At 37.0% G+C, this 18,585-nt stretch overlaps 1 protein-coding gene across 4 annotated transcripts in view; it reads right to left on the bottom strand.

The window, feature by feature from the left end:
* Nucleotides 1–10,578: 10,578 nt before the first annotated feature.
* The window catches only part of LOC144978581 (uncharacterized), a 92,508-nt gene continuing 84,501 nt past the window's right edge, over nucleotides 10,579–18,585 (bottom strand). For 2 of the 4 annotated variants that reach the window (XM_078924846.1, XM_078924849.1), the window contains exons 3-4: nucleotides 18,271–18,472; nucleotides 11,254–14,959 (exon numbers count right to left, since the gene is read on the bottom strand). In XM_078924846.1, coding sequence (XP_078780972.1) covers nucleotides 14,003–14,959; nucleotides 18,271–18,472 — 1,159 coding nt within the window. In that variant the 3' untranslated portion in view covers nucleotides 11,254–14,002. Of the gene's footprint in view, nucleotides 14,960–18,270; nucleotides 18,473–18,585 lie in introns of all 4 variants that reach the window. The other 2 variants (XM_078924848.1, XM_078924847.1) reach the window with 2 other exon arrangements.

Below are 18,585 nucleotides of genomic sequence, written 5' to 3'. Positions count from 1 at the left end.
GTCGGATATTGCCAGGTTTCGTTGGATTTCGTAAAAAAGTAATTGCTTTTATATGAAACTCGCTGAAAACCACCAAAAACCATAGTCTCAGGTTCACTCCCCACTGGTGTACACTTCCATGAATCTCAGGTTCACTCCCCACTGTTGCCTACTTCCCATAACTTTGTCGGATATTGCCGGTTTCTAAAAAAAGTAATTGCTTTTATGTGAAACTCGCTGAAACCCGTCGAAAACCATAGTCTCAGGTTCACTCCCCACTGGTGTACACTTCCATGAATCTCAGGTTCACTCCCCACTGTTGCCTACTTCCCATAACTTTGTCGGATATTGCCTGGTTTCGTAAAAAAGTAATTGCTTTTATGTGAAACTCCCTGAAACCTGCCGAAAACCAAAGTCTCAGGTTTACTCCCCACTGGTGTACACTTCCCTGAGTCTCAGGTTCACTCCCCACTGTTGCCTACTTCCCATAACTTTGTCGGATATTGCCGGGTTTCGTAAAAAAGTGAATGCTTTTATGTGAAGCTCGCCGAAAACCATAGTCTCAGGTTCAATCCCTACTGGTGTACACTTCCCTTAGTCTCAGGTTCACTCCCCATTATTTGCCTACTTTCCATAACTTTGCACCATTTTGTTGGGATTTGGTGCATTTTGTAAACAAAAAGTAATTGCTTTTTTTTTTCAAAACCCGCCGAAACCCAGTCCCAGGTTCACTCCCCACTAGTGTATACTTCCCCGAATCTCAGGTTTACTCCCCAGCACTGTTGCCTTCTACCCATAACTTTCTCGGATATTGCCAGGTTTTCGTCGGTTTTCGTAAAAAAGCAATTGCTTTTATATGAAACTAGCGGAAGCCCGCCGAAAACCATAGTCTCAGGTTCACTCCCCACTGGTGTACACTTCATTGAGTCCCAGGTTCACTCCCCACGCTTTGCCTACTTTCCACAACTTTGCCGCATATTGTCGGGTTCCGTAAAAATGTAATCCCCCCCCCCCCCCCCCCCATATTGTTATTGCTTTTTTACAAAACCCAGAGCCCCAGGTTCACTCCTTACTGGTGTACACTTCTCTGAGTCCCATATTCACTCCCACAGCTGCCCTCTTCCCATAACTTTGTCAGGTTTCGGAAAAAAACACCGTATTATAGTGCAAAACCACTATTCAGTGTCAGATACTGAATAGTTCAAAACCACTATTCAGTATCAGATACTGAATAGTGCAAAACCACTATTATCAGTATCAGATACTGAATAGTGCAAAACCACTATTCAGTATCAGATACTGAATAGTGCTATCCATTTAATTTTGCACACCTTGAGGCCTGACTTGGGAGAAATCAAAACCATATCAATTTTATCATTGAAAGAACAGGTTTGTTGTAATCAAACCATACGGATGAAGAAAATTACAATAAATATAGATCTTATGCTATTCGTTTTTCTCAAATGGATGTTAATCATCAATAAGAATATTACACAAATCATTCACCGAGTAGAGCCCCATGATGCTATAAATAAGATTCCAAGTCCATTATCCCGAGACACACAGCAGTTCAATTTGTAGTTATTAGTTATGTTATTGTCTTTGGAGTAGATAAGAAGTGCATTGAGGTTGGATTTTCTATTCCTTCTATTAATGACTGTTATCACAGTTGATATTCGAAGGAAGAAATTTATATGGCAGTCTAATTGCTGTTGTCATATTGTTCTTTTTAAAAAATGATATTCACAAATCACAATGAACAGACGTGTATCGCAATCCATACCAAAACAACAATGAAAGGATCCATAGACTTCAATGGTCGGATGTTATACAATTTTTTCTGTAGAGGAAAATCGACAAATGGACCTCTTTTACATAATATATGCCCGTCGTAAATGCCACTTATGTGAGTATATCTCTTCAAAATTCAAACCACACATGACCCCCCCCCCCCCCCCCCATTTTATTTTTACACACAATATACACACATTCTAAAAAAATACACCCACTAGAACATTGATATTGAGCAATTTCCGCTAAGTGAGCTCAAGACACTTAAAAGGGCTCCTAAGCCAAAAGCAACATGAAGACGAGACATGATGCCTGTTGGGCGAGATAACATTTTCCTCCAACAAAATCAACACTGCTTCTGGTCAGGTACCTACTCATTTTACACCTGAGTACAGTGAGATAATGTTTTCGATCCATGCCGCCTTAAATAAACAGCCAGCAACCGCCCCTGGTTGTAAACGCTCCCGTTCAAAGCACGGGCGCAAACATCATGAGACATATTCACGCACAAAGAGACGGAATAAAAATGATCTCAAGCGATGGAATCAAGATGATACGTGGAAATGGACTCACAAGGTTTCACGAAATTGGAGTCAGAACGATACCAGGAAACGCAGCAAAAATGTTTCACACGATCTGGATCAAAATGAGGCCAAGAAACGGAATCCAAATGTATCAAAGATGATACCAACATGATACCAAGATAATAAATCAAAATGATGCCAAAATAAGGAATCATAATGTTGCCAAGCAACAAAATCAGAGAGGAACAATAACTCCTGAATTTAAAAATGTTGGACAAACCAGGAACGCTACACACTGCGAGGTCGATTTCTGCGCTATAAAAAGGACTCTGACGTCACAACCCGTGCTGCGCTTACCTGATCCCAACAAACCTTTCATTCTGAGGACTGCCGCAAGCAAAATAGGAATAACCTCTACTTTGCTATAACCTGACCTCAATGACCCGACAATCGTTCATCTCTTATCCGATGACGTCACAAAAACATAACTGTACCTCCAGTACTATCCTATTGTCCACAATTCTCAGATGGTTTTAAACTAGACTTAATTTTAATCTCACGAGGAGATTTTTCAAGAGGGGGAGAATGTGACGAACGATTTTCTTTCACTGCGTGTTTCTTTATCATTCGTCAGTGTCTCTTTCAAAACCACTTCAAACCTAGTGGACGAGACATATATTTGATTAACACCTCCATTTAAAATACTCAAACATGGACAGTCTTTCTCCAATAAAGCTCTAAAATCTTTCTAACGGAAATTTTGGTCGTTAGGTGGTAAGCCTTTCCATTGTATAACGGAACACTCACTTTCAGCTTAAGGCTTATTTAGGGAGCGTTCACATATTACGTCATCAGCTAGGGGGGGAGGGGGGGGGGGGGTCTACCAAATGTTGACATGTGTTGACATGGGGGAAGGGGGGGGGGGGGGTCAGACCCAAGATGATGTCATCAAAACATAGGCAAATTAGGCCTATTTTATTAAATGCAAGAGCTTCAAAAATGGCATTCCAAATAAATTAGCAAAAAGGTGAAAAATTATGTTGATCTGGAAAAAAGGAACTTTGAAGCTGCTGGAAAAATATTAGCCAATATTTGGTCCGAGTCGATAATAGATGGATACCCAGTAGTTGGAAAAGTCATCCCTCCACCTGAAAATCCAAGACCCAAACTTCAATTTCAAGAAACAGATGATTGGAAGATAAAACACATTCGTCAATCCCAATATCTGCTGCAAATTGTGAAATGCAGTGACAACTCATGCTGCAAACCTTGGCGTACTAACTATTCATCTTTTTTTTCCAGAGCGTTTTCTGCCACCACCTGTACCACTTGCTTCATGTGATGATGGTTTGGAGATAGGCAATAATGGAAGATTTGGACGCCTATTTCAAAGTTTGTTCCTTTCAAAACAGCTAAAGATAAATTGCTATGATGAGTATTGCCCATCTCTCAAGAAACAAGATGGGAAAGGGGTAACACTTCTCAAAAGGCGAACTTGCCCTAAATGTTCATTGTATCACTCCTCGATCACAGCAATGAAAGACCATTCACCAAAATGCGGCATACTAGAAGAACAGCAAATGGAGAAAGTGATGACGATGAAGATGAAATTGATGATACTATTTATAGTACATTGCCAGAGGTCCAAGGCAGAAACATTTTTGAATCAATTAATTTTATGTTTGGAAATTGAAACAGAAATTCATTCCACTAAAAGACTAATATGCTATAAAATAATTTGCCTCCTATACTATTTTAAATTACACTTTCTGAAATTTTGTTAATAGCACCTGCACCAAGTAGCCTAATTTAAATAATGTTTGTTAGATTTTATCTTTGCAAATTTAAATTTTATGTCCCCATTGTATCGTAAAATATAAATTATCAACAGTTTCTGAAATTAATAAAATGTCTGAATGTGTTTTATCAAACGTTGATAATCAATGTTTATGGTTAGAAAAATGAATAATAAATATTGTGAAATTAAAGTTATCTTTTAGTTTTTATTAAATTAGATGACGTCATCATCTGTTAGGGGAGGGGGGGGGGGGGGGTGTCAGGTCAATGATGACAAGTGATGACTTGGGGGAGGGGGGGGTCTAAAAAGGGCAAATTTTTGATGACGTAATATGTGAACGCTCCCCTAGTTTGAGATCACCTATAAGTCTCATCCAGCCACAAGCACAAAATCCAACAAAGAGGAATACACTCAAATGCCTACATTATACATTAAAATAACAATAATACATTACAGAGAGATGATTTACAAGGAAAAAAATATCATCTCCCAAAACAATAACTATGCATTTGATTGTTTCCCTCCCATCTAGGACTCCGGCAAGGGCCAGGACAAAACCAAGTAATCTCATACCAAGACAAAGACAGAAAGCAAGTTGGAAAACAGATATAAATATAAGGGGATAGAAGACACAGTATGTACCCCCCTGCCCACTATGGGAGGTCAGGATCCCCACCCAGACCGGGAGCCTGAAATAGATCTCAATTCTCGAACCCGATTTATCAAACATTGACGAGATTCTTACCGTGACTTTTAACATTTATTATTTATTTACTTTTAGCCAAATTGGCCCGATTTCCAACAACTCTCAATCAAGACTTTTCGAGAGTAGATAAAAAGCTGTAAATGATATTATTAAGCCGTTGAATTGACATAAATGATATGCCTGTCCTTTTCTGATGATGCCTATAATAGGTTTAGTATCAATGTCGTCAGTGGCGTTTAATTTAAGGTAAGTATAGACGATATTCGGTCCTTTTTTAATATTTTTATTTCCGGGGGACTGAATACACAGTTCCTTATAAAAAACAAAGAATACTGGGGATGTAGGAGCTTTCGGAAGGCCTACCCAAAATGAAGAACACACGGACAGCGAGGATGGTGATCAGGAGATCGAGTTGAAAAACAGAACAATGAGTAACATTTTTGGAGCAGTCCGGGAGAGTACTGGGCAGTCCGGGGCACAAATTGACCTTTCCGGGATTACAGTGGTCCATACTTGAAATTGACGTGTAACTGCTTTATGTTTTTGTTTTTGTTTTTTTGCAACACATTTAGGTCATATCAGCGCCAGTAAAAAGGAAGAAAAGGGATAGTAAAAAGTTCTAGAATTACAATTAAAGGACCCAAGAAATGGTAAGACAAAGGGGAATTGGTTCAAATAAGAAACAGATGTAGATTCAAAGAGCACACTATCAAAGTACTTAGTTTGAGATTAGTAAGTCTCATCCAGACACAAGCACAGGTCCCCACTAAGAGGAATACACTCAAATGTTTTACAAATCGTATATACTATAAAGAAAACATAATACAATGCATAACAGAGAGATGATTTACAAGGAAAAAAATATCATCTCCCAAAACTAACTATACATTTGACTGTTTCCCTCACACCAAGGGTATCGGGTCAGGGCCAGGACAAAACCAAGTAATCTCTTTCCAAGACAAAGACAGAAAGCTAGTTGGAAAACAGATATAAGGGGATAGAAGACACAGTAAGTACCTCCCTGCCCACTGGGAGGTCAGGAACCCCACCCAGTGACATGTAACTGCGTGAAGGCAAGGCCGAGAGATGCAATGGCCTAAACCACTTGGCTGTAACGAGCCGGCGGCACTGCCCGCTGTGTGTGCCCAGGCTGACAAGCAATGGGTAAAGATATTCTAATTTGACTTTATTATAAAATCACTGCTTCCAAGAGTTTTCTTTCTTTTTTTTTTTTTTGTGTGTTTTTTTTTTTTTTTGCTTTTTATTTACGATTAATCTCATAGTTATTCAACATGCAACCAATATGAATCTTAGTATAAAATGAAATTGATAATACATGAATAAAAAAGAAAATAACATTTAATTTAAAAAAAAAAAAAAAAAAAAAACAAACCTCGACTACAATGTTAAACTTCATTAAAAAAATTTTCTTTCCACAATGGCAGTTTTCTAATATATTATAATGACATTTCCCTTGCTTGTTTTTTGTTTTTGTTTTTAAGGGTTTTACAGCGCTTGCAACACATTAAGGTCATATCAGCGCCAGTAAAAAGGAAGAAAATGGGATAGTAAAAAGTTCTAGAATTACAATTAAAGCACAAAAGAAAAGGTAAGACTAAGAGGAATTGGTTCAAATAGGGAACAGGTGTAGATTCCAAGAGCACACCGTCAAAGTACTTAGTTTGAGATCACCTAAAAGTCTCATCCAGACACAAGCACAGGTCCCAACTAAGAGGAATACACTCAAATGTTCACCAATCCTATAATATAATATGTAAACTAAACATAATACAATGCATAACAGAGAGATGATTTACAAGGAAAAAAATATCATCTCCCAAAACTATAACTATACATTCGACTATATCCCTAAGGAACTCCGGCAAGGATCGGGACAAAACCAAGTAATCTCATTCCAAGACAATGACAGGAAACAATTGAAAAGCAGGTACAGGGGGATAGAAGACACAGTAAGTACCTCCCTGCCCACTATGGGAGGTCGGAACCCCACTGTTTCCCTTGCTTGGAAGATGAACATGAGCACGAAAAAGGTAGCATTTAATTTTTTTTTAAAAATAAAGCGCTTAAAAGTTCAGATCTCAGTTTCACATTTCTATTTAATCTCTATTGACTCACACGAGTGATTTTTGGTGCCTCTCTAATGTGCCACATGCAACCAAGGTTCTGATCAGTTGTGAGGTTTGCAGATCTGATAAGTGTCCTTAATCAAATATACAGCCTATAACTATATGGTACTGATACTGGGTACAGTGATAAAATGTGATCTACAGATACAAAAAAAAAAAAAAGAAAAGAAATCTACACTACTGTTGAATATAAGACACATGAAAATATTTATGAGAACGACACTGCCATACAATATAGACCTCATATGTTCATATATAAAGACATATTATACGGTAGCTGTCATCTTATGACATCTGTATAGTTGGTTTTAGAGGCATGAGAACTCTAAGGATTTTTTCTGTTATAAAATTTAAAGAAAAATTATTTGTTTGATAATACAAATATAATATGCAATGTTACGACAGACATATAATAACAGGGGCACTTTTGCTTGTGTCTTTTGACATTAAAAAAAGCAGCAGTGTAGTTGAAATATATGTCAGTGACAGTATCTTGATACATGTACACATTGCCAGACCAGATGACTCATCCGATAGATATTTGATATTTGCACTTGAATTTCCTTTCAAATCTATCAAAATGAAAAATTTTGCAATACATAATTATATTAAAAGTCTGTATGACACTGTCTTACTCATGATACGTCGGAAAACACCTGGATAGTATTCTACATACAAATTCAGCTCTTGCAGGGCACTATGATTGTAATGCAAAAATAACACTAGTAATTTAATACGATAGTTATAAAATAATGAGGTCTTTTTTAAAAATTTTTTAATGGTTTTACGTCGTTTGTAATACATTTAGGTCATATCAGAGCCAGTAAAAAGGGAAAAAAATGGGTGGTAAAAAGGGGAAAAAATGGGGTAGTAAAAAGTTCTAGAATTACAATTAAAGTACTGAAGAAAAAGAAAGACAGAGGGGATTAGTTCAAATAGGGAAAAGATGAAGATTCCAAGAGCACACTATCAATGTACTTAGTTTGAGATCACCTAAATGTGTTTGTTTGTTTGTTTTTAAGGGTTTTACGGCGCTTGCAACACATTTAGGTCATATCAGAGCCAGTAAAAAGGAAGAAAATGTAGATAGTAAAAGCATTATAGATGTACATTTAAAAGGACTAGAAGGAAAAGTAAGACAGAGGGAAAGTTGTTCAAATAGGGAACAGATATATATAGATTCCAAGAGCACACTATCAGTGTACTTAGTTTGAGATCACCTAAAAGTCTCACCAGCACAAGATCCCGCTAAGAGGAACACACTCAAATGTTTACAAATCATATGTTAAAAATAAAAAAAATAACAGTACATACAGAGAGATGATTTACAAGGAAAAAAATATCATCTCCCAAAACTATAACTATACATTCGACTGTTTCCCTCCCAGCCAAGAACTCCGGCCAAGGTCAGGACAAAAACCAAGTAATCTCATTCCAAGACAAAGGCAGAAAGCAATTGAAAAACAAATGCAGGGTGATAGAAGACACAGTATGTACCTCCCTGCCCACTACGGGAGGTCAGGAACCCCACCCAGACCTAAATGTGTCATCCTGTTTTATTTTTGTTTTTAAGGGTTTTACGGCGCTTGCAACACATTTAGGTCATATCAGCGCCAGTAAAAAGGAAGAAAATGGGATAGTAAAAAGTTCTAGAATTGCAATTAAAGCACCCAAGAAAAAGTAAGACATAGGGGAACTGGGAACAAATGGGGATCAGATGTACATTCCAAGAGCATACCACTAATGTACTTAGTTTGAGATCACCTATAAGTCTCGTCCGGACAAAAGCAAAAAATCGAACAAAGAGGAATACAATGAAATTCAAATGCTTACATTATACATTCAAAATAACAAATATAATAATACATAACAGAGAGCTGATTTACAAGGGAAAAGATATCACCTCCCAAAACAATAACTATGCATTTGACTGTTTCCCTCCCAGCTAGGACTCCGGCCAGGGCCAGGACAAAACCAATTAATCTCATTCCAAAACAAAGACAGAAAGCATGTTTGGTCTTAATGAGGTCTATGGAAGCCTATGAAGGCAAAGTTTTATTTATAATTTTTTTTTAAAGGGTTTTACGGCGCTTGCAACAAATTTAGGTTATATCAGCGCCAGTAAAAAGGAAGAAAGTGGGATAGTAAAAAGTTCTAGAATTACAATTAAAAAACCCAAGAAAAAGTAAGACATAGGGGAACTGGGAACAAATAGGGATCAGATGTATATTCCAAGAGCATACCACTAATGTACTTGAGATCACCTATAAGTCTCGTCTGGACACAAGCAAAAAATCGAACAAAGAGGAATACAATGAAATTCAAATGCTTACATTATACATTCAAAATAACAAATATAATAATACATAACAGAGAGCTGATTTACAAGGGAAAAGATATCACCTCCCAAAACAATAACTATGCATTTGATTGTTTCCCTCCCAGCTAGGACTCCGGCCAAATCCAGGACAAAACCAAGTAATCTCATTCCAAGACAAAGATAGAAAGCATGTTGGAAAACAGATTTAAGGGGATAGAAGACACAGTAAGTACCCCCCCCCCCCCCCCCCTGCCCACTATGGGAGGTCAGGAACCCCACCCAGCATGCAACTTTAAAATAAATATTGTGAAAATACTTGGGTATCAGGACTACCAATTCCGGAGGGGGGGGGGGGGGGGAGGAGACAGACAGAGAGAGAGTGATAGAGAGAGAGAGACATACTCACACACGAGAGAGAGAGAGAGAGAGAGAGAGAGAGAGAGAGAGAGAGAGAGAGAGAGAGAGAGAGAGAGAGAGAGAGAGAGAGAGAGAGGAGAGAGAGAGAGAGAGAGAGAGAGAGAGAGAGATGTTTTGTTTTTATGTTTTTAAGGGTTTTACGGCACTTGCAACACATTTAGGTTATATCAGCGCCAGTAAAAAGGAAGAAAATGGGATAGTAAAAAGTTCTAGAATTACAGTTAAAGCACCCAAGAAAAAGTAAGACAAAGGGGAACTGAGAACAAATAGGGATCAGATGTAGATTCCAAGAGCATACCACCAATGTACTTAGTTTGAAATCACCTACAAGTCTCATCCAGACACAAGCACAAAATCCAACAAAGAGGAATACACTCATATGCTTACATTATACATTCAAAATAAAAATAATAATACATAACAGAGAGATGATTTACAAGGAAAAAAATATCATCTCCCAAAACAATAACTATGCATTTGATTGTTTCCCTCCCAGCTAGGACTCCGGCCAAATCCAGGACAAAACCAAGTAATCTCATTCCAAGACAAAGATAGAAAGCATGTTGGAAAACAGATTTAAGGGGATAGAAGACACAGTAAGTACCCCCCCCCCCCCTGCCCACTATGGGAGGTCAGGAACCCCACCCAGCATGCAACTTTAAAATAAATATTGTGGAAAATACTTGGGTATCAGGACTACCAATTCCGGAGGGGGGGGGGGGAGGAGACAGACAGAGAGAGAGAGAGTGATAGAGAGAGAGAGACATACTCACACACATACAGAGAGAGAGAGAGAGAGAGAGAGAGAGAGAGAGAGAGAGAGAGAGAGAGAGAGAGAGAGAGAGAGAGAGAGAGAGAGAGAGAGAGAGAGAGAGAGAGAGAGAGAGAGAGAGATGTTTTGTTTTTATGTTTTTAAGGGTTTTACGGCGCTTGCAACACATTTAGGTTATATCAGCGCCAGTAAAAAGGAAGAAAATGGGATAGTAAAAAGTTCTAGAATTACAGTTAAAGCACCCAAGAAAAAGTAAGACAAAGGGGAACTGAGAACAAATAGGGATCAGATGTAGATTCCAAGAGCATACCACCAATGTACTTAGTTTGAAATCACCTACAAGTCTCATCCAGACACAAGCACAAAATCCAACAAAGAGGAATACACTCATATGCTTACATTATACATTCAAAATAAAAATAATAATACATAACAGAGAGATGATTTACAAGGAAAAAAATATCATCTCCCAAAACAATAACTATGCATTTGACTGTTTCCCTCCCAGTCAAGGACTCCGGCCAGGGTCGGGACAAAACCGAGCAATCTCACACCAAGACAAAGACAGAAAGCAAGTTGGAAAACAGATATAAGGGGATAGAAGACACGGTAAGTACCTCCCTGCCCACTGTGGAGGTAGGGAACCCCACCCAGAGAGAGAGAGAGAGAGAGAGAGAGAGAGAGAGAGAGAGAGAGAGAGAGAGAGAGAGAGAGAGAGAGAGAGAGAGAGAGAGAGAGTATGTGTGTGTCCTGTCAAATAATAATCATCATCATAACTTAGTGAATGAATCATTCAACATAAAGGGAAGGTGATAGCTGGTAGCTACCTTTTTAATTTGTGTAAAGATCTACCCAAGGCAAAAATATTTTGTCATAGACTAGGCACAAAGTACATTTCAGCTATTCTATCATTTACATCTTTGACCTTTATAGTTTTGTAAGATGATAGATTAAATACACCAATAGTGTATGAGGGAGACAACCAGAGAAATTCTAGTCAACCCTGTCAATATTTATAATGCTGAGAATCTGAACACAAGCACAAACTTTTAACAATTGAATGATGGTTAAAACACATTGTAATCAATACGTATCATTGCCTGAAAACATAAGATAAATAAGAACTTATAGCGCATATCCACAAGTTTAATGTGCTCAATGCACATAACAATGTTTATATTTATTCCCAAAACAGGCCATATGGAATTATATTTCCAGTTCATAAAGTATAAATCAACTGTTAGGCAACTATCTTGTACTAATGCTTTAACAATATCCGTAACAGGCTACAGCTAGGTATTCATTCACATCTGAGTTGAGTGAGGTAATGTATGTAAAGTGCTTTACCCCAAGGACACATCATAGGAACCCATACAGGCCATTTTTAATATTGCTTGACTTTTGTGACAAGACTAAGACGGCAGAGCATCTAGTCGAACGGTGTGTTGTGACGATGCTACCCGGCGGGTTTGCGACCGTGCACGAATGCGGACCAGACTTTGCTGATTGGGTCGATCGTCATAACATAGTAGTGTGAGAACCATAAGAGGCTGCTGCCATCTAAGCCACACAAAAGATGATACAAAAATTTAAAAAAAAAAAAAAAAGGTTCTTTGGATTTTAAATACCAATAGTACTTAACTTTTTGATGGATTTAGCATCAGCCCACTCTAATTTAATACCAAGATGAGGCAGTTTATCACAAACAAGTTTATATAAAACAAGATTGACTATGTCCGATATGTAGGTACATCATGCCTTACATCGTCTTTACAAAAAACATTATCTTGATAAAAAATATACGAATGACAGTTTCATCATGTTGTTGATATAGATTTTTGGATGTGTAAAAGGTTTGACTTTTTAAAATATGAAATAATCTGCAAAAGCAGACAGAAAACAAAATAATATGTGAAACAAAAATGTAGAAATGTAAAATAAATCTCATAAAAATGTACAACACCAGGGTTCCAATTTCAATAAAAATGATATAATGAAATGACTTTGTAAAATAGCACCAGTAAGATGTGATCTAATTGAAAAATACTAAGCAATCAAAGTGAGAATTAAAACACAATAAAAAAAAAAAGATTACAATGGCAACATTTTTGGAGACAGGATATTTCAAAAATCGTGTGCATGAAATATTATATTATTTTTTAGCTTTTCCCTTTTGACAAAGTGGAGACTGTAGAGGTCCAGTTTAAATCTGAAAAAAAATTAGAAAAAATAAACAAACAAACAAAAATAAAAACAAACTTGCATTCAAGTTCAAGGAACACCAATTAAAAAAAAACAAAAAAAAAACTTTTCAGATTTCTCCACGTCAACATTCAATTTCAACAAACTTCAGGTCACCTGTATACGGTATATCAAAGGTGATTTAATATCATTTTAGAAGAAAGGGATGAACTGAATTGTGCCCCCTTTAATTTTATTTAATCAGTTTAAAGACAATTCATCATTTATGTTGCGAACAGTGTATTTTAATTTAACTTTGGTTATGAAATGATATACGCTGAACTGTGAGAAGAAATCTGGCTAAATTATAATGCTAATTTTTCGTTATTATTTTTCAAGCAACTAAAAAGTAAAATAAATATCATGACCTTCTCCATAAGTACACGACTCATAAAAGCAAAAAATACCCTACCATTTTAAAGACAAAAATCAACAACATTTTTAATCCAAAACAAACAAGAATTATTTTTAAAAAAATTATTTTCTTATTTATTTATAGAAGCAAAAAAAAATCACATCATCATTATCAATATCGTCATCGTCATGATCATGCCGAGATATCCATCATCATAAGTCAATGATGATTACTTTTCTAAAATAATAAAGTCATATGTACCTACTTCCAAGCAGAAGGGTTTCCCCTCTCCTTTCTTATCTCCTTCTAAATAAAATCATCTCACTAAATACAAATTCAGATTACATGGTTGAAGATCTTCTATTATACCCATAAACTATTACCAAATTGATAGAATAGTAAAACATTCAAATTCATTGAACAAGTACATCTCTTAAAAAATGTAAATAAAAAGGCAAGGCATGGAAATCTAGTGAGAACGTAGAGCATCTAAATTACAATACAAGGATATAAGACTGCCCAATAAAATACAGAGACAAATATTTGATGATGATTAAAAGCTATCATTATAACGTTATATATGAGTAGTTTACATCAAAAAACGATTACATTTATATGCAATTTCTCCATTGAGGAGTCAGACTCAGATCTTGGATTTAATCATTTCCTTCAAAAATGTGTACCGATGGTACTATGCCAGAATGATTTGAGTGAACGTTTTAAATAAAATTGATCAAAATTATGAAGCCAACAACTTTTAGAGTGGAAGAAATAAAACTTACTCTCCTCATTTGGGACGTTAAGTTCAACTCAAATTTTATTACTCAAGCTTAAAATTCAATTGTATGTATCGGTTCACCCTGACATAATACTGTTTGGAGATGATTGGTCACAAATTAAATCCAATTCTGATCAGGTAAATGATTTGACTATTATTCCAGTCAACCCCAATTCAGCCTCTCATCAAGGGGGCTTCTACAATAAGCATATTGGTGTCAGTGAAGAAAGCTTTCACAGTGAGCGGGTCCACATTATCTGGAAGACTGTGCTCCCTATTCATCTCCATTGTGTGGTTACGACTGCCACTTACGACTTCACGCTTGGCACAGATGATGACTTTGCTATCCTGTGTCTTGACCGTGAGTTCTTCAGGTTTAAAGTCATCAATAGGCATGGTAAGCTGGAATTTACCATCATGAGAAGTGACCGTTGGAACACTCAACTGGATTTGTTTGGTTGAGTCCGGGAAAATTGGACCTGCTGGGAAAGTTGAACTGAGATTGTTGAAAGGAGGTGGTTTTGGCATAGGTGATGCATGTAGAGGAGGAATAGAAGCAGGAGCATCCAAAAGCTTGTTGATGTCGGGTGGTGGTCTAAAAGTTGGAACAATGACGTCAGGGTGCTCTGTAAATTTGGTTGACGAAGAAGTAGATGATGAGGAAGGGAACGAGGGGGATGGTGCAACAGCATTTTGCTGACTTACATGCAGAACTTTTGGTTGTTGCTGGTTCATATGTGGGTGATGGTGATGGATTGACTGAGGGCTGTGAGACATACCAACTCCATCATTACCATTTAGTTTATTGTTGGATGACGACGAATGATAAGAGCTTGATTTGACAGAAGAATTCTGGGGTATGTAGACTGAAGAAGAAGCAGATGCATCTTTGATTACATCATATTTGGGTGCTGGGAGAGGAGCACTAAATACAAGAAATCCATCTGGTTGAAACATACACTGTAAGGCCAATGGATCAACTTCAACTGGAACATTGACTTCCCTGTTATATTCACAACTAACAGTAGATCCACTGTTTTTTTCTTCATGCTTGGCAGACACCATAATTTTGTTACTATCCATTTTAACGTTCACCTCTTCAGGTCTGTAATCTTTCATGTTGAATCGAACCTATAATGGGGAGCAAATAAAACAAGAGTAAGAAGCAAACAAATTTAAACCTACCAGAGCAGTATCTGTAATTCTAAACCAGCAAATTACAATGGCATATCCCTGATAACATCTCTATTGAATACAAACACAGATTATCTTATTCTTATGGTCTATTGGTGTATTAAAATTCTTGATGAGGATGAAACATCTTGTAAAGAAAGTAACTTACTTCAGAGACCATTATTAGCTAATCAATTAATGATCTTATTACAATTCTTTTTTCTGACAGAGACAATGCTGTTAATGGCCAGCTTCTCATTTTAAACCAGAGTACGGTGAGAGAATATGAGCAAAGAGCCTTTTCCAAGGACTAAACTATGCACAGAGCGAGGCTCGAACCCAGGACCTTCCGATCCAAAAGTGAGCGTCATATCACAAGACCAAATAGCCGCACAAGTAACCAAAGTTGAGTTTCCTGTCCACTGTTGCAACATTTGAGTTAACACGGGCTTAGGACCATCCATGGCCTCATTAAAAATGTTGTTTGTTTTTTTCTTTTTTGTTTGTTTTGTTTTTTCTTTTCTTTTTTTGCTTTTATGATTGTAAATTCCATCATTTTCCTTTGCTTTTGACACCACTCATTTTCTTAAGTAGGCATCAAGGTTCGTCTGTTGTCTTGCTAAGCCAGATATTTTTTATTTAAAAAAAAATTTTTTTTATTTGTTGCTTTATGTCTCTTCCAACACAATTGAGGTTATATGAGAGACCGCTGAAACAAAAAAAACAAGCAATCTAACAAAAATAGTACAAATGTAAATCAAAATCATAACCTAAAGATATCATAAGCTAAATTATAAATAACCAAGAACAAACAGGCAGAAGATTTACAGAAAAAAAATATCCCCTGTCAAAAATACAATCACAAACCAAAGAAGCAGGATAGGCTAGTAAAGAGAAGAAGAAACGACATCACTATCGGATCGTACACCCATGCGAACATCATAGGTATATGATTCAAGGGTGATGCTCCCATCCAACCACCCGCAAGCCAGATATTTATAAACATGTTGCTCAATAGGTTCCAATGTTGAAGCAAATCTGTTAAGTCGAGGTGATGGAGATTTTTCACGAGATCCAGCTTATAATAATAATAAAAATAAAAATAATAATAATGAAAATTATCGGCCATACAATACAAAAATCAGTTTGTTTTTTTTCTAAAATTTACTTTTTCATTTACTTGCTTATTTCTGGATTTTTCTAATTTAAAAAAAAAAAAAAATTCTTTTTATTTTATTCATTTGTTTTGGGGTGTTCTTTTTTCATTTTTGTTTGTTTTATTTTTTTAAAAACGTTTTTGGTTTTTGCTACTTAGAGTTGTACAGTATTGGTAGATTGAGTAAGGTATTTTTATCTTTATTAAACCCAACACAAAATATTTTGCGTTTTTTTCTTCTTCTTCTCTCTCGCTTGTTTACTATTTTAATATTTTGTTTTCAGAGCAAACACATAACACCCTCCATTTAAAAATAATTTGTTAAGGCTCTGATTAAGATCATCTCCTCTGTTTCTGAGAGGTTCCCCCCTCCCCCTGCCTGTCTTAACAATCAAATTTGAATGTGAATGAGCGGAATCTATTAATTTGTGATGAGAAGGGTCTATGTGGCTTATTCTAGCTCTTGTTAAGAAACCTTAATTCTAAATATTTCAATTTGAGACTAATATTAAAAATCAATTTTTAAAATTAACAAAAAAAAGAAAGAGGGGACTTGGAATGTTAACATTTGCAACATGAATTAGCCTACTCCTATGGAAGGCAAGTTCTAGAAAATAAGAAAGAAAAATTGGCCACATCGGTTTCCAGTCGTTTCCCACTGGTATCCATCTCCCATTATCTCAGGTTAATTTCCTTCTCATCCTCCTCCCATAGTCCCAGGCTCACTACTCATAATTGTCCACTTCCCCGATTCCCTGGTTCACTCCCCACTACTGCCCACTTCCCATTACTTCGGACTGTTTCGGTAGCTTTAGGAAAAATAAAGTTCACTCCCATATGTCTACCTCCCATATTCCCGGCTTCACTCTCCACTGGTAATGGCTCTCGTCCCCAGGCTCATTCCCATTGGTGCCCACCTCCTATAGTTTCAGGATCATTCTCCTCTGGTGCCCACCTCCCATGTCCGGCTTCAATTCCCATTGGTTCCTGTCTCCCATAGTCCCAGGTTCATTTCCCTCTGATATCCTCTTCCCATAGTCCCAGGTTCACTTCCCACTGGTGTACACTTCCCTGAGCCCATGGTTCACTCCCAACTTCCCATAACTTTGGTCGGTTTCGTCGGGTTTTGTAATTTTTGTGATTTTCCGCTGGCGGATGTTGTGAGCATTTTACCTCAGCACATAGCATCAATACACGATCTTCTTTACGGTCGTTTCTGAACAATTCTGCTTGTCTCCCACTGGTATCCCATCTCCTATATTTCCAGGTTCATTTCCCTCTGATATCTTCCTCCCGGAGTCCCTGGTTCACTCCCCACTGCTGCAAATTTCCATAACCATCGTCATTTCATCATCTCCCCTCGTTTTCCGTATTAGGTAGCACCCAGAGGATCTGGTGTTGGGTCAAAGTAAGATAAAATTTTACCTTTGAAGGGTTACATTGCTACTGGGATTTCTTTTTTTTTTCTTTTTTCAATTCAGTATTGTTGATTGCTATTACTTTTTCATGATTAGCAAGTGAAATAGAGGTGTCACAGGATGCTGGACTGTGCAATTAACCCTTTGCCAGTGACTTGATTTTTTGTTTTGAATTGATAGGTTCCCTTTATATTGTTTTTAATGCAGAATAAACCGTTTCCACCATAAGACCAGGAAGAATATCGAGAATGGGCTTCAATCGAACTATAATTGCATAGCCATTACTTATCTTTTGATGAAGACGGCAAGATATTTTAGGTCCAAATATGATTGAAAATCGCCTTTGAAGGTTACGTTGTAGGGTTTTATCTTCAGGGTTTCTTTTTATTCAAACGTAGCTCGCTGATCTTTTTTTTTCTGACTGACAAGCGCTAGTTGTACTTACCCCAACGGCTTGCACACACAAAAGGATACATCTTTGTGACAAAATGAGACATCTAGGTCACAAAACAAGACATCTAGTCATCTAGGTCTCGTTTATGCCAAGATACTAAACCAAACAGTGTGGTTCTGAGTTCGAAAGATATCTCCATGAATGACTTGGTATCTGCAAGACCCTTATATACCAATTCCCGCCCCAGCTCTAGCTTGGAGAGTTGAGACTTGTGCTAAATCTGTCATTTTTAAACAATTACCCTGAATACAGGCATTCCTCTTTCATCCTTTTCTATGAGAGGTTTCCCATCATCTGCATTATCCATTCCAGTGACTGGCATCCGTGGTGTTGTCATACCAAGATGTCCTTCCATGCCGTCAAAATCCAATGCACCACTAGGTTTTTCTGGTCTCATATGGAAGAAATCTGACCTCATCTTATCAATTTCTCCCTCCCATTCTCTGAAAAACATGATGAAGAGTAATTAAGATTTAATCTAAGTAATATCTAATGAAATACTTTGATATTCATTTATTGTGAAGTAATATGTAATTATTTTTTTAAATTGTGAACT

This window comes from Berghia stephanieae, chromosome 8 (assembly GCF_034508935.2).
Source record: "Berghia stephanieae isolate SIO BIC M18660-M18661 chromosome 8, UCSD_Bste_1.3, whole genome shotgun sequence".
Lineage (NCBI taxonomy): Eukaryota > Metazoa > Mollusca > Gastropoda > Nudibranchia > Aeolidiidae > Berghia > Berghia stephanieae.
The sequence above is the reverse complement of the archived record's forward strand: the minus strand, read 5'-3'. Positions and strand labels throughout refer to the sequence as shown.